Source organism: Lissotriton vulgaris, chromosome 3_1, assembly GCF_964263255.1.
Source record: "Lissotriton vulgaris chromosome 3_1, aLisVul1.2, whole genome shotgun sequence".
Taxonomy (NCBI): Eukaryota; Metazoa; Chordata; class Amphibia; order Caudata; family Salamandridae; genus Lissotriton; species Lissotriton vulgaris.
In genome coordinates, this window is record NC_141689.1 from 1,784,517,998 (window position 1) to 1,784,535,548 (window position 17,551).

The 17,551-nt window shown below is 39.9% G+C and overlaps 1 protein-coding gene across 1 annotated transcript in view; it reads right to left on the bottom strand.

The window, feature by feature from the left end:
* The window catches only part of QRFPR (pyroglutamylated RFamide peptide receptor), a 563,204-nt gene that overhangs the window by 220,301 nt on the left and 325,352 nt on the right, over positions 1-17,551 (bottom strand). Inside the window, exon 4 of the mRNA XM_086963288.1 lies at positions 6,760-6,995. Within this exon, the coding sequence (XP_086819414.1) occupies positions 6,760-6,995 (236 nt within the window). The remainder of the gene's footprint in view (positions 1-6,759; positions 6,996-17,551) is intronic.

Genomic DNA, 17,551 nt, shown 5'->3' on the forward strand with positions numbered 1-17,551 from the left:
ATTGGACACTCATTGTTATATTAAGAACAACCTATATTCTATTAACATCTTAGTATTGTCCAAAGTTAATTTAAATACATTTTAAAACCAGAAGTGGGAACATTGATTCATATATTTGTAGAATATAAAAAAGTAATCATGCAATGATTTACCAATATATTTAAGGAATTCTTACTAACTGAAAATACGGTTGTTGTATGGAATGAAGTAAACCACAAGATGCCGGTAAGTTTCCAAGTACTTTATTGTAGAATTACAAATCCGATAGGAGGGACCTCTATCTCCGTGATTCCATTACTGAATGGAGTTAGGAGTGGCCAGGTCAATAACAAGAATGACAGAACATGAAATGCCATTTGAAAGATGTACTGAACATTCAACGGATGCAATAAGAAACCAAGCACCCGTTAGGCATGCATCTAACAGAGCATGTGTCTAGTGCAGCAAGAGCATGCTCTTTAACAATGCAGAATGCAACACATCTCCTATTTAAAATAATAAAAGGAATATGAACAGTCAATTATTGCAAAGAGAAAGGTTTTTATTTTTTAATTCTACCACATTTAGTTATGGCATTTTTATTGAAAATCAATGACCTCTCATCACCATTAGTATCATTGACAATCCCCTAATTTCCTTGAATGTTGATGGAGTCCTCTGCTCTGGTTTGCTGATTACTCAATTTATCAGGTTGGAAGTACTGGAAGTCTGAGTAATTACCATTGTTAATAATCATAATAGGATCTAAAGATGGCAAAAATAAATCACATTTTGTGATGTTGTAAATTATTTCTTACAACGTATTTGAAACTGGCTGAACAAAACTAGATTCTTAATAGCCCACTATCGCCCATCTTCCAGAAAAACTGAGCAAAAATCAACTTTTGGTAACTTTGACAGGTCTATGAAAGTTAAACTCCACTTTGGATTTCCTAGGTCTCATATTCTTCAACATACACCATGACCCGATCTTAACAGCATCAGTATCAATGTTTTTTTTGTTATCATGATATGCCTTTGTTTTCATTTGTGATTTTTGGACTTTAGCTTTAATACCTCTAAGATCCACAACCTCCCCAAAAATACTTGGTGATCTATCTTTCAACCACGCATGGCACAAACTGGTATGAGCTTGTCTACTGTGCAATAAGTAAAATGGCGAGACACCAGTAATGCTATGAGGAGTATTATGGTAAGCCCAAACTTTGTCTTGGACAAACTAAGCAACATCCTTGCTGCATGTGAGAGCAGTTTGAATGCCCTCCTTGATGAGTCTATTATCTTTTATGTCTATTATGAATACAGTGGGACATTGTGGTGCTTAAAACCTTTATCTTTAAAAAAAACAACTCCATAGTTTCTGACACAAGTTAAAAAATTATAATATACCCACTACAAAAACAAACCAATTATGGCAACTACCTACGTGCTATTAAAAGGTAGTGTCATGATGGGGTCAGCTAAGTCAAGAGCAACTTTAGGACAGGGGCCTTGAGGTAACGGCATTGTAACTAAAGGGGTATCTTGTGTCTTCCAATGTTTGTTATATAAGATACATTCATGAAAATTATTTATAAATGTATCTACATCAGAATCCATTTAAGGCCACCAACTATAGCATCTTATGGTTTTCTAGTTGGAGTTAGCTCCTAAATTACCATTATGGGCTTACTCTAAAATCTTAGGTCTTAAATAAGTGGGTAACAATATTTTTCCAGCTCTCATGAGAATAGTATTTTCCACAATAAGCTGATCAGCTAACTGACAGAATGCAAATAAGTCCCCATTTGATTTTTTTTAATGGGAGGTCAACCCTGTTGAACAAGGCTTTTGACCACCTTTAAAATTGAATCAGTCTTACAAGTTGTGTCCCATTCTGTTTCAGTGATAGTACCCTCACACAGCTGTACAATGTCCATGCTCGCCACAAAACATTCAGCTTCAAACATGTCAACTTTCAAGTTTCCTTCCTGTGGAACAGGTAACCTGGATAGACAATCAGCCCTGCAGTTGGCGTTTCCTGGTATATACATGACATCAAAGGTATACTCTTGTAATTTAAAACAGATTCTGATGAGTCTTGAAGAAGCACATGAAGATCCTTTATTACCAAAGAAATACATAAGAGGTTTATGGTCTGTGCAAAATGTGAAAGATGTGCCACAAGTATAAATTTTAAATTTAGTTATATTACATGCACAGGCAAGTGATGTCCTCTCTATGGTGCTGTATTTTCTTTCAGTTGAAGATAAGACTCTGGAAGCGAAAGCAACAGTAGCTTCAGAAGAACCTATTTTCTGACATATGAGAGCGACCAAACCTACAGCACCGGCATTCACTGTCATAATACACTTGTGACCACTCACATATGATTTCAATGGAGGCACCTTAGATACAATGTCTTTCATCTCCCGAAAAACATTCTGTTCAACAGTACCCCAACAAAATATTTCTTTTTTCCTCAATATTTTTTTAAGTGGTTCCATGAGAGTAGCATAACCACAAACAAATCTGGCATAATAGTCACCCCAAAAAGGATAGCAGTTCATCCTTATTACAAGGTACAGGTGGTTCTTCTAAAGCTCTGACAAGATCTTCATTTGTTTTGATGCCTTGAGCAGTAATGCGGTGACCTACATAATCTACATTATCTGTCAAAAATTGTACTTGTCTTTTTGTAACGGCCATACCATTCTTAGATAGAATACTCAAAACTTGGTCCAGAATGCGGTTGTGTTAAAAAATATCTTTAGCAAAAATAATTATGTCATCCAGAAAATCTATAATGCCATGTACATTCTTGAATAGCATAAACATTATTTTTTAAACACACTTGCCGCTGATGCAAGACCAAACGACAAGCATAACTTTTTTTAGCTCGTCCAAAGGGGAAATTAATGAATTTATCTTTGGAAGTGGATTGCAATCCACTAAAATGTTCTTGTTTAAGGAGCATAAATCTGCACACCAACAGGTTTTACCATTTTTTTTTACGGTTCACCACAGTACTGTCCCACTCTGCAGCATTTATTTATTATTTATTTATTTATTAATAAAAATTTTAGAGCGCGAACAATGGCCCATGGGCGTCTCAGCATTGACAGGTTTAAATATTTTTTCTACACCTAACTGATCTAAATTCATTTCTAATAGATAGGGGAACATCTCTGACTTTATGTTTGACGACCAAGGCACCAGGTTTCAAAATTATTTCATGCTCAAAATCTTTAAGAGTACCAATAGAGTCAAAGAATACGGTAAGATATTTCAGCAAGATGTTATCTATTTCACTTGTATGATTTTGTACAAGCATGACCAGAATGGTAGTGCCTGGTCTCAAAACTATACCTAGTCTCCCTTGATCTATGCAACCCACAATGTCACAACTGTTAACTGCTACATATATGTTGGTAGAGATACACCTCCCAGAGACCTCTAAAACATCAACAAAATAGGCCCTGGTTAAAATTTCAGACTCCCCATATGCTATGGCCTTGATGTCAGGAGTTTCAAGTAATTTATTACTCCAGTATGTGTCAAATGTTTCTTCAGATAACATGGTTGTGGGTGAACACGAGTCCACCATGTTCTGTAAGCTTACTTTGCAAAAAGTAAAATTTTCCTTTGCAATACTACAAGTATCACAATCAACCAAGGGAGATGTAAGAACATGAGAAGATTTTGCCTTCAACGTCAAAATAGTAACTGTATTGACACACTCCTCATCATCAGGTGTATAGTGTTGAGTGACTTCAGGTACACAATTTACTCAGCACTAGGACTTTAACTTTTACAAGCTTTCATGAAATTGCTTATTTTCCGTCATTTGTTGCATCTTTTACCCATGGCAAGATGTTTTGAATGCGCCTGTCAGATAATAATCTTCCACACAGTAGCGCAACAACCGATGCAGTCAAAACACTTTAACACATCACCTTTAGAAAAAAGTTTTATTTTACAAAATGAAAGGACTCTCTCTCTTTTGAATAAGGCTTTGGGTTTATTTTAACAGAGGCTTTCCCAGATGTCAAATGCAAAAGATTCAAATAAACAAAAAGATATATATGTTGATATGCAAGCAATAATAACCTAAATGCATGAGTAATACTGATTAATAAACAAGCAGAAAATAATGTGATAAGTCTCAAGCAAATATACTGGACATCCTGCAAAAAATCAGAAAGATATATACACTGAATGGATCAAATGAGATCTTTAAAGGTGCACCATGATTCACTCCCACATCACAAAATAAAGCACACTCACACATCACAAAGACAACACATTAAATGATCACAGCTACTGGCTCAAACCACAATGGAAATAATCAAAACTCAATACATCACCCGGTGCAAACCCCACATCTCACCAACTCCTGACTGGGGAAGTAAACAGCTGGGGTTGAGAGCTTTAGAAAAAAGGGTCCAAGCTCCGAGATAGACGCGTCCGTCCTCGCTTGGATTCCAAACTCCCGGTGTCCAAGTCCACAACCCTCAGCTTTAAACACACTAGAAGATTCGAGAAAGATCTCCCCCTGGGCCAGAGGAATCTTACCAGAACTGGCCAAGTTCCAAGCCAGCATTCCCACAGCAGGAAGGAGCTCTCATGTCCTCTTCTTCAAATCTCACATGTTCCAGCCTCTATCTTGACGAAGCTCACAGCTCACAAAGACTTTCAGAATACATCAACAATCCCTCACGAACACAGAAAGACATTGAACGTGAATAACCCAAACAATTTGCAAGTGCTGATATGCACGCAGAAAAGCTAAAGCAAGGCAAAGCCAGGAAAAAAGGATGACATGGGGCCATGTCAAAGCAAATAGTAAGCACTTCATAGGTCTCATAACCCAAACAACTTGCAAGCGCTGCTGTGTATGCAGAAAAGCTGAAGCAAGGGAAAAAGGATGACATGAGGCTATGTCAAAGCCAATAGTAAGCACTTCATAATTCATAAAAATATACAACTCCGAGCACATGTATGCATCACTGCCCACAACACTGCTCTTCGAAACCAAAGAGTACATTCCACACCTCTCTCTCCTTTTCATGCTTTCAAATGCATATACCACATGCTCTGCTTTTGGCAGGCTGTCTTGCTCCGAGACAACTTCCACTGAAAGACAGCAAGATTAAAAGTAAGAAGAGAAGCAAGGCATATGCAGGACAATCGTACATCCAGACTAGGATGAAATATCACACTAAAGTCAGTTAAATAATGGTAGTCAAAGATCATCACAGGGTCTCAAAACACAAGAGTACCTCTAGCACTACACAGGGCAATGTGGATTATTATCTAAATGATTGAATGAGCCTCATCTGTAATAAACCTTAGATTTACTGAAATTAATATTCGAAACATTCCTTACTGCATTCACACTGGTACTATTGAGAATATTAGGCACGATGGATGCATTGGCTAGTGCTTTGACAGAAAGAACAGAACGTTCTACGCCTTGAGCTATTTTGACAGATTGCTCTGGAGTAGGATTAGTACAATACAGTAAATATTCCTGTACTTTATTTAGAATGGCAAATAAGCACAATTGGATTTCTTAGGCATTGATCAGCAGCATTCTCAAAACAACAGTAACTAGCCAAAATGTGAAGACTATTTTCATCACAACTTTGATTCCAGAAATAAAACAATATTCAACTCAGGAGTAAATTGTTTCTTTAGTCTTTTCTCAGCCTCAATAAATACATTTCATGCATCCCCAGCTTCTCCTCCAGGAACATGAATTTCAGGTAAGTTGTCAAAAACCTTTTCCCATTCAGTACCCAAACAACAATATAAAATAGCTTGTTCCCTGGCAGAACTGTACTCAACTCCATCTATTGCCACTGAATAGTTTTTGAATATGTTAAACCAGTGCTTCCATTTTAAATTGGGTTTACCATGACCATCTAAAAATCGTGGAGGTTGTTGGTATGAATTACCTCCTCCAGACATATTGTAAAATTAAAGGACCAATGAAGTAGTCAATTAGAGAAATTAAAACAAAAAAAACAATAATAAAGTTTTAGTGAGGCAACACATACAAACTGTACCAGAACATAGTATGTGGCGTTGTGAGAGAAATATCCAAGTAGGTTGTGAACACAGTTGTTACAGATGCTCTCTTGAAATGAATAAGTAACATCACTTACAACTCACATCGGTGAATTGATGCTGGTGGAATTGCAAATAGCAAAATTCTCAAAAAATTGAATAATTCTGCAAACCATTGCAGTAATGACATCTACAAATTTTCTCCAAGTTAAGGCTTAAATTATGCACTACTCACTCACTGGGAAATCAGTAAACTATACCTATGGTATGAGGGATAATGCTTGGAAAGAATTATTCAATATAAGTAGAGCTAAAGAGAAGATGTGCAAAACCAGATTTGAAATACTGTTTTACTTTTCAGTGGTCACCTATCTAGCTTACCATGATGTACTTGTCTTGTTTCACCCTCGGTGTTGCTGCTGTTACCAAGCAAATTTACCTTTATATTCTATTTGTGAATATGCATTATTGCATGAAACTACCACATGAATAGTGTATTATAGGAATACGAATTTGACACTAAATATAGTAAAGAGAACCAACACATAAATATTCTCACATCAATACAAAATATTTTCTCCAGTCATGGCAAAACAGGGTTAAGTAGATCGCATGATTATCTGAAGGTAAGTTACAGATAAAGAACATCTTAAGAAGTACTTAGCAACAGGTCAAACATACACCGACGTTTGCGAAAAATTTACTAACCTTGATATTTTTGACATTTCCTTCCCATGAATTGTCTGAAGCACAGAAGCATCGCCTACTCGTTTTTTAATCCAAAGTTCAAAACCAATTTTACTGTAGAGCAGAAGCATCAGAGTGAGAGGAAGGAGGAACAGTATAACGAGAATGAAGGTAGAATATATTCGTTGATGAACAGGACTGGTCCATTCTTCTAAACAGCACACATAATGCGTTTCATACAAAAAGTCATATTTAACCTAGAAAAACAAGCAGTAATAATGTTGTTAGTACGTTTAACTTAACGGAAGGGAATCACAATATTAATCAAACATTTCATATAAAATGGATCAGACATCAAGTTTTGTAACTAAGCCTGCTGCAGGACTGTGACTAAAAAGAATAAGTGTCAATCCAGTGTGTGTGTACATCCATTAATGTTATATTTGGTTCAAAGCTACAGCTAATAATTTCACACAAAAAAAATATGTATGTGGGGGATAGTTGCATGATCAAATGCAACTTCTCAGTCAGGACTAGAGGGGGTTTAGAACCCTTAATAAGACACTAATATCTTTAACAGTTTCAAATTCTGAACCAAGTTCAGAATGTACTCCACAGTGAATGTATAACTTAGGCTAGAAATAGAATGTGGAAAAAACAATGAAAAATGTAGACCGTAAAAAAAGGCTAAAGAATAACCAGTACCAAAATGTATACCATACATAACTTTCTCATTATTACAATTCAGCACCAAAAGTAATATCATTCACTTATATGCTATGTCTGAATTTGAAGCAATTGTTTAGAGTTTGAGCTGTTGCACTCCTTCCCTTGGTAATTTACATTTTTGTGCCAGCTTAGACGGTAAAGTGCGTGCGAACAGAAACCGTGTCAAGCCTCTTCACGGTTAAGTTGCAAAACAAGTCTGGTGGGGCACTTTACTCATGTGCCCGTCTGTCGCACTGCCAGTGAGGAAATTATTCCTGTGAGTAACTTTGCTCAAATAATCAATTTCTTCTGGTTATCTTATTTGATCCAAAACATTTTTTTCTCCTTACTTAATCACATCACAGCGGAGACATGATGTTGTAGCATTGAATTGTTTATTTATCATTTTCAAATACCGGACGTTGCCATAAGCCTCTACGAGGGTATGTGTAGACAAACATATTTCAACACTGCTTAAATGACGTCAACATTCTCCCAATGCATTTCGAATTTAACAATTCTTCGTCAGGGGTTTTGACTGAAAATAAAATGAAAGAAACAGATAAGCTGGCTGCTCGAAATTCTAAGTAATTCAAACCAATACCTTTAAATCAACCCTTGCCCTGCTCAAATCAACCCTTCAAATAATTAACATCCCATTTCCTCTCCCTCCGTGCTCAAAGCCCTTCTCTCTCCCGAGTTATCAATCGGTGTTTAGCTCAATGCGTGCATTGTGGCATAGCTCACTCCCTGCTGTGCAATTCCCACTAGACTCTAATCCACCCTTCTCCCATTTACCTTTTTAGCGCCGCGCCCGGCGGCATAACCTCATTTCACTCCCTCCGTGACAGGCTTTCTAGAAGTGTTACCCTTCTACTCGCTCCGTTTTAAACAAGAAAAGACACACACCTGTGAGCAATGTGACTACAAGTCTCCACCCCTACTTGCAGTTATTGCGTGCCGTGTAGAGATAAACTCAATCTCCCATAGTGCCCTGCATCGTTCTAAGAAGGTAAACTCACAGCAAATAAATAAAACAATGCCTTCGCATGAAATCATCCTAAACAATAAAAACATATGAAAAATGTATTAACATAAACATCACTTGCGAGCATAAGAAACATTTCAAAGGAAAACAAACTATACGAGTAGCAAAGTTCAACTGTCCTCGCATTCATGTGTCAGTATTATTCATGATCGTATTTATGTCATTTTTCAGTCTCCGCGATGACGTCTCCTTTTGAGAGTTTTGAATTTAAGTCTTTGGGGTGCAGGCTCATTGAGGCGATAATGTTGCGAAGCAATTGTTTAGAGTTTGAGCTGTTGCACTCCTTCCCTTGGTAATTTACATTTTTGTGCCAGCTTAGACGGTAAAGTGCGTGCGAACAGAAACCGTGTCAAGCCTCTTCACGGTTAAGTTGCAAAACAAGTCTGGTGGGGCACTTTACTCATGTGCCCGTCTGTCGCACTGCCAGTGAGGAAATTATTCCTGTGAGTAACTTTGCTCAAATAATCAATTTCTTCTGGTTATCTTATTTGATCCAAAACATTTTTTTCTCCTTACTTAATCACATCACAGCGGAGACATGATGTTGTAGCATTGAATTGTTTATTTATCATTTTCAAATACCGGACGTTGCCATAAGCTTCTACGAGGGTATGTGTAGACAAACATATTTCAACACTGCTTAAATGACGTCAACATTCTCCCAATGCATTTCGAATTTAACAATTCTTCGTCAGGGGTTTTGACTGAAAATAAAATGAAAGAAACAGATAAGCTGGCTGCTCGAAATTCTAAGTAATTCAAACCAATACCTTTAAATCAACCCTTGCCCTGCTCAAATCAACCCTTCAAATAATTAACATCCCATTTCCTCTCCCTCCGTGCTCAAAGCCCTTCTCTCTCCCGAGTTATCAATCGGTGTTTAGCTCAATGCGTGCATTGTGGCATAGCTCACTCCCTGCTGTGCAATTCCCACTAGACTCTAATCCACCCTTCTCCCATTTACCTTTTTAGCGCCGCGCCCGGCGGCATAACCTCATTTCACTCCCTCCGTGACAGGCTTTCTAGAAGTGTTACCCTTCTACTCGCTCCGTTTTAAACAAGAAAAGACACACACCTGTGAGCAATGTGACTACAAGTCTCCACCCCTACTTGCAGTTATTGCGTGCCGTGTAGAGATAAACTCAATCTCCCATAGTGCCCTGCATCGTTCTAAGAAGGTAAACTCACAGCAAATAAATAAAACAATGCCTTCGCATGATATCATCCTAAACAATAAAAACATATGAAAACTGTATTAACATAAACATCACTTGCGAGCATAAGAAACATTTCAAAGGAAAACAAACTATACGAGTAGCAAAGTTCAACTGTCCTCGCATTCATGTGTCAGTATTATTCATGATCGTATTTATGTCATTTTTCAGTCTCCGCGATGACGTCTCCTTTTGAGAGTTTTGAATTTAAGTCTTTGGGGTGCAGGCTCATTGAGGCGATAATGTTGCGAAGCAATTGTTTAGAGTTTGAGCTGTTGCACTCCTTACCTTGGTAATTTACATTTTTGTGCCAGCTTAGACGGTAAAGTGCGTGCGAACAGAAACCGTGTCAAGCCTCTTCACGGTTAAGTTGCAAAACAAGTCTGGTGGGGCTACAACATCATGTCTCCGCTGTGATGTGATTAAGTAAGGAGAAAAAAATGTTTTGGATCAAATAAGATAACCAGAAGAAATTGATTATTTGAGCAAAGTTACTCACAGGAATAATTTCCTCACTGGCAGTGCGACAGACGGGCACATGAGTAAAGTGCCCCACCAGACATGTCTGAATTTGAAACAGGACTCAAATCCAGGCCTACAGGAGGTCGAACTGGGTATGGCTTAATTTAGTAACCAGTCTGTTATTGTTAAGGAAATAATTATGGATTGTAGATATTTTAGTAGTCGAAGCCACCAATGAGTATTTTTTCCATTTATATTTCCACATGAAATTACTCGACGGTAATTAATTATTATTTTACTGGTTTGAAAACTCATATTTCAGTTTTCCCCTTAACTCAACATTTCAACTGCATTATTTCCAAAGACCCTACAGTGGAAATAATTAACCAAATTACTTTATGCTTCTCGTTATGTCACATACTTGTCCACTGAGGGGAAAAGGCATGACCGGACACTCAATTTGGAGAGGTTCAATAGAGGATGAGTTCAGATGAGTTGAAGGGGAAAATAAGTATATTATACAACAAAGATATAATATTAGCTCTGTTTTAGTACTACAAACGTACGTGGATTTCAGGCATCATGATCCTGTGGATCACTAACATCAGCCTCTCCTCTGATGCATGGTAAGCCACTATAACTACTAGTTTAATTTTATTGACCGGTGGAATTTCTCGTTAGTAAATCATTGCTGGCTGATGTGCATGAGACTTGGGCTAGTCTAAAAATAACAGACCCAAAAAAGGTTTTAGGTGTGTGTTTCGAAAATTATTTTCCCAACTGGTCAGAACTCAATAGTGTTTCAGAGATTCTTCTCTGGAATGGAACCATGCTTGGAACCACAGAACATCAGTGTGTAGGGGACTGAGTCACCATACTGTCTCAGTATTGATGACCCAGAGCTCGACTAGCTATAGGGCCTCATTAGCCCTCCTAAGCTTCCTGAGGTACACATGAATTGTCACCCCCAGAACATAACACTGCTGGTCCTCTCAGGGATTGTGGTAACAGGACACACCTTTTCGCTCTCTCATTAGTACTTGTCCCCAATGAGATGACCAAGAGACATAACAGAGTTTTAGAATATTTATTTAAACTATTGTGCTCTGAAATACAGTATATGCGCATCAATAAGAAAACAAATGCATAATAAAAATTCCGTCAGCATGATTAATAATCCACATACCATGAAAAGTGCTATCATTTAATAGGACAGAGTGACTTATCCCCCTCCTGGGCTACTAAAGCTAAATCATTATATGAAAAGTTATCTGGGATTACTAGCAGACCCCTTACCTCAACATACACAGATGGATGATATACATCTCAGCGAAACAGTGCTTTTGTCTCAGAATTCTTGTTCCATGTGTGTCTTTGTGGTAATGTACTCATCTATATAATTGGACATATGTGTGCACAAACAACAGCTGCCTTCTTGTGTTAAGTCTAGGTGCTAGAGCCTGGCCAGAGAGAATAACTAGGAAAATGTTTGTTTGACCTTGTCAATGGTGTCCAGACTAAATCCCTGGAAAAGAACAACACAAAACATATTCAGGTTCCCTGTGAAAGTACTATGTGGCACAAAAGCAAAACAAATTTATAGTAACATGGGCAAAGGAAAATGAGGCCTACAATGAGAGTCTGACTACCCCTGTGTCAGTAGTACGCTGGCGGATCTGGAAGCCTATCAATTGTTCCAACAAATCACCTACCCCACCCACGTGGGAGGGCATACTTTGGACCCTTTTTTCACCAACCTCACGGAGGCTAGAGTTCTATCTGCTACCCCCCTCGCCTGGACTGACCATTTTTTGGTTAGGATCCAGTGCCCACTGTATGAGCTCCCCCCTAAACCCATGGCCAGAGTGGTCCCTAGACGACACTGGAACAAACTTAGATTAGAGGACCTGTACCGCACTCTGTCTGAGGATCCACTTGGCCCGTTTGATAACGTGGATATGGGCTATAACATTTTTTGCGAGTGGATCACCCGGGCCTTGGATTCCATCATCCCGGTTACCCTGAGCAAATGTATCGTAAGGGACCCTAGCCCCTGGTACGATGACTCTTTACGTACATTGAAGAGTGCGTGCAGACGCGCTGAAAGAGAGTGGTAGAAAGCTTATGACACTAGTAAAAAAGTGTCATATCTCGCCTCTATTAAAGCCTATCATCGCGCGGTCTGCAGAGCGCGTGCGGCTTTTTATTCTTTGGAGTTCCGCAATAGCTCTAACCCCTCCAAAGCTATTTTTAAGGCCCTCAAAGATCTAATGGCAAAAAAGGCCCCCACCAATGACACGGCCTCTATTTCACATTGTGAGGCATTGGCGAACTTCTTTTTGGAGAAGGTCCAAGCCATTCGTCGTTCATTTTCTACGCCCATTCAGGACGCCGGACCGTCCCTTAGGCCCAAGGAACACACGGTCCTGCACACCTTTCCCTGCCTATTGTCTGAGGGTTTTAATCAACTGGCCCAAAATACTAAGTCCGGTTCTCCGGCAGATCCACTGAGACCGGCTCTTTTCAGGGACCCGTTGTCTCTGGACATTTTACCGGTCTGCTCTTTGATCAACCTTTCGCTTTCCACTGGTACGGTTCCTGCTAGCTGGAAGCATGCGGTGGTTACGCCGATCTTGAAGAAGCCGGGTTTAGATTCTCTTAAACCAAAGAACCACCGGCCGATATCACTTCTCCCGTGGCCAACGAAAGTAGCGGAGGCACACGTGAATAGAGTCCTCTCGGACCACCTTTTGCGGGCAAATATCCTAGATCCTACGCAGAGCGGTTTCCGCGCTGACCACAGCACGGAGACAGCCCTTCTTTACATGGTGGAACATCTGCGCATGGGGTTAGATTCGGGTCAAATAGCGGCGCTTGTTTTATTAGATCTTAGCGCCACCTTTGACACCGTCCCCCATACTATCCTTCTCCAGCGCCTGGAAGAAGCTGGTATTTCTGGGACTGCCCTCCAGTGGTTCCGTTCTTTTCTTGCTGATTGATCTTTTTACGTAGCCATTCCTCCCCATCAGTCCAAATTCCATCCGCTGGACCAGGGGGTCCCCCAGGGATCCTCGCTGAGTCCCACGTTATTTAATCTGTATGTGAGGCCGCTGGCTGATGTCGTCAAGAAATGGGGCCTGACTATGGTCTCATACGCTGACGACACTCAGCTGGCGGTCACGCTCAGCGGGGACTCTGATTTGGATGCCCCTAGGTTCCAGAATGGGCTGAGGGCGCTTGCCAGCTGGATGAATTCCAACTATCTCCAGCTGAACGCAAAAAAGACCAAGATAATGATCATCGGCAAGAAACCAGAACTTTGGGGCGACAAATGGTGGCCTCCGGAACTGGGGCCTACCCCGACTCCGGTAACGGAGACTAAAAATCTTGGAGTTTGGTTAGACCCCGCCCTTAGTTTTGTCTCCCATACCAAGAGAACTGCCGCCAGTTGTTTTGGCATTTTGCGAGGACTAAGACCAGCACTGACATTTTTTGACGCCGCTACCAGGCAGCTGGTGCTGCAGGCGACGGTGATCTCTCGGCTTGACTACGCCAGCTCTCTTTTGGTAGGGGTGAACCAAGCGGAAATTACACATCTGCAACGTGTCCAGAACGCGGCAGCCAGAGCTGTGGTGGGCTTGCCCAGGTTCTGCCCCGTTGCCAACACCCTACGTTCCCTCCACTGGCTTCCAGTCAAGCAGAGGATCCAATTTAAAGTGCTTTGCCTGTCCTACAAAATTCTCAAGGGCCTCTCTGCCCCGATTCTTATGAATCTCTGGATGCCCTATGTCCCTGCCCGCTCCCTGAGATCTCCGGGTCAGGATTTGGCTGTGGTCCCTCGGTTCAAACTTAGCCGAGCTGGAGGCCGCTCTTTTCGAGTTCGGGCTGCTGTCCTGTGGAACTGTCTTCCCTTAGAGATTCGTGCATCTGATAATCTCGTTTTATTTCGCAGGGCTATCAAGACTTTGTTATTTCTCAGAGCCTGCCCTCTCTTAGTCTATGGTCTCTTGGTTGTGTTGTGTTGGATACCTTGTCAAGCGCCAGGACGCTCCTTCGCTGGAGCAGCTGTGCGCTGAATAAATACTCCTAACAGAACATAACATAACATGGGTACAGTTAGGCTAACATAGGGAAAACTACAAAGGGTCATGCAAGAAACACATGATGATATTAGACTTTTCTTGGCTATTTGGAGAGTTTTCTGTAGATATATCACGTTAGAGTAAGGGACTGCTATCCAGAGGGTTTGCATTCGAACAAAGGCCAATAAACCTTGGTGAATGGTTTCTGACTTAATCATTATCTTTTACATATTACCTCTCTCCCCTAAATTCTGTGCTGCTTCTCTCACAAATTATTAGCGTAGAACTCAGAATAGTACTCTCCCCAGAAGAGATTCAATAGGTACAATAGTGTCTGGTCAACAGATATTTTTTATGTATTATTGTGTGGTGTTTAAGTGTTGTGGACCTAGTAGTACGGCAGTGGAGCACTTTATATTTTTGCTTCTAATATGAACATATCAGTGGTTTACATAAACATAATAAAAGATAACATAGTAGAGGAAGAAAAACTTAAGTAGTATTGAAGGGATGTGTGTAGTCCTTAGACTGTGAAGTACAGTTTGAAAGGTTGTTTTTAAGTCTGAAGTGGTCCGTGATGGTGTTCTAGAGTCTTGCGGCAAACATGAAAAGGCTTGTTTTGAAGTTTTGCTTTTTTTATTTTTGGTATTTCTGGGATCAGTCTGTCCGTGTATCCTGTTTTCCACCTGTGAGCTGCAGCTCTTCTACCACGTAGGAGGGAGAACCTTTAATGATGGATTTGTGAGTTTTACATGTGATTTTGAACTTGAGGTGAAGCCAATGGAACGTTTTAACAATCTGAGTGAAATTGTGTCATTTTTGGTGCTTATGACAATTCGGGATGTGGCATGGAGTATGGCTCTTAGAGAAGCAGTAGAGGATCTGGATAAGCTGAAGAGGATTTTAATTCCTCCATCTAAAATGTCTATAATTGTAGAAAGCATGTGCTTAATTCACCTCAAACTGTTTAAGTATGATGGCAAAGTGTCCAAAGAGGATGGTGACAAATATTGTGCACAAATTGAGAGTAATCCCTATTGAACTAGCCTTCTACCTTCCAAGAAATTTGCCCAGCTATATTGGAGCTATCTAGTTGCAAGGTAACCTAGTTGAATTTTGTAAAGCTGTGGGCATTTCCTTTATCTTTGGCCTTATTTGAATAACTGATTCAGTATTTGGTAGCGGTTGCCAGTCGCTGATACCTAGGACTAAAAAATTGTGATTTTTCATTAAAAAAAATAAACCAAAGGAGGAATGTGGATCTTATTGACCTATTTCTTTAAACAGGATGCCACCATTTATTCAGAAACGATGGACATATTTGTGACTAGGAGAAGAACATATAAGTATGTGAGGGGCAACAGGGTCTCATACCTGGAAAAGATTTGTTACTATAAAGGTGATTATGATAGCGGTCAGTCGGACTGAAGAAACGCTATTGCAGGGGTCAGGAGACACCTGAAAAGCAGTCAGTGGTCCAACTGCTGCATGAGGGTGTAACCGCCAGACTGGTGGTCACAAAGTGCTCCATTTCACAGTGGCTTGGGCTGCAGCACAAGCCACTGTGAAAAGGAGTACTTCCCACACGTTCATGGACCATGTACCATGCACCTTGTTCTGCATGGCACACAGTGCATGGAAGTGAGTGAGAGCACTACATGTGCCCCTAGGAGGCCCTGTTTGGGTCCCTTTACCTCAACTTGTACATGGCAGTGTTTCCGTCATGAGTAGGCTGTCGGAAAGGGATATCAAAATATTGGCGGCGATGCCTCGCTCTGCACCGCTACCATTCTGGGCACTCTCCAACCGCCGCCCCATCAGGATCTGAGTCTTTGCCCAATGTGGGCCAGATCGCCAGCATTAAAATGCAGCAGTCAGACCAAAGGGATGTATGACCACCACCAACGGTCTGTCAGTGTGCATTCTGACAGTCATTATAATTAGCCCCTATTTTGCCTATTTTAAGAGTCTATCGATGGGGGTGACCTTACTCAATGCTGGAAAACCATGTAACAGGATCCAAAGGCAGTTTATTTGTTCTATTTTTGTTTGGCATGCTGTTTATATAATGTCTTCAAGCTATTTAAAAAGTAATTGGATAGTGTGGGTGTTATCTCAGGGATCGTTTCCATCACTAGAGGCAACTGACAGGGATTGTGGGGGGTGCCGGTCTCAAGATTACTTTCTACTTTTCACTTAGAGCCCTTTCTCAGAATAACTCAGATTTGTTGAGCCCATTGGTTAAAAGTGCTTTTAACGTACAAACCTCCTCCTATGTGGATGAAGGGGCCATACATACTGAGGATGCTACCTCTGCTGTTTAGTATATTCAGGGGGGAAAAAAGGGTTTGCGAATGTTTAGGATATCATCTTAACTCCAAATAAAACACAAAATATAATGAGTAATCAAAATAAAATGAAAGGCATGAAAGGCAAGGATTAACTAATAGTGTCTATTGCTGCATACTTGGGAATCAACCATACTGCTGATGTTGGGAATCAAATAGTCCAAAGGAATTATCATTATAACTTGAAAAATTGTACTCAGTTGGTGAAAAATTTGCCTTTGCTACAATAAGGTTCCTAAGAATTTATATCATGATGAAAACGATAATCCTTTCAAAGTTTTGGTATCTGTTCTTTCAATTCATATTAGATTTTAGCTAGAATGAGTTATCAATTGTTTTATTTGTATAAAAATAACACACTTTGACTACCCAATCTACTTCTGGATAGAGGTGACAGGACCCCGCCCAGATTTATTCTATATATTTGGGCAGCAATGAAAAGCAGCATACTTAGTGTATTGGTGCCCACTTCCATATTCGCAGAGCTAAAGACAATATTTGTGTGGAGGAAAGCTATCAAAAACTGGGTCAGCAACTTATTATATGCTATCTGTAAAGGTTAAAAAACTATTCTGCTCAACCACTTGTAGGTATAGAACAAGCAGCAGGAAATTCCCCAGAAACGTGTGTTAAATCCAAGTAGGACCAATCATTTTAAAGTAAAGAAAGCAACAATTTAACATTCCTAAATCAATTTAAAACAGTAAAGATCATTTTTATGAGCAAAATATGCAAAAATGATGAAACACAGATAAGGAAATCCAAATTATTAAAACATAAAGTGCCAGGAAAAAGTAAAGTGATGGTGTAAAGCTTTGTTGTTGACTTGGATCTAGGCATGGTTTCAAGTCAACCACAATTAAGTGGAGGCATGCTGCTCAAAGTGGATCAATTTGTTCAAAACGTTTCCTTTTTGACATTTTGCAGGTCAAAGCCGTCCAATGGAACATG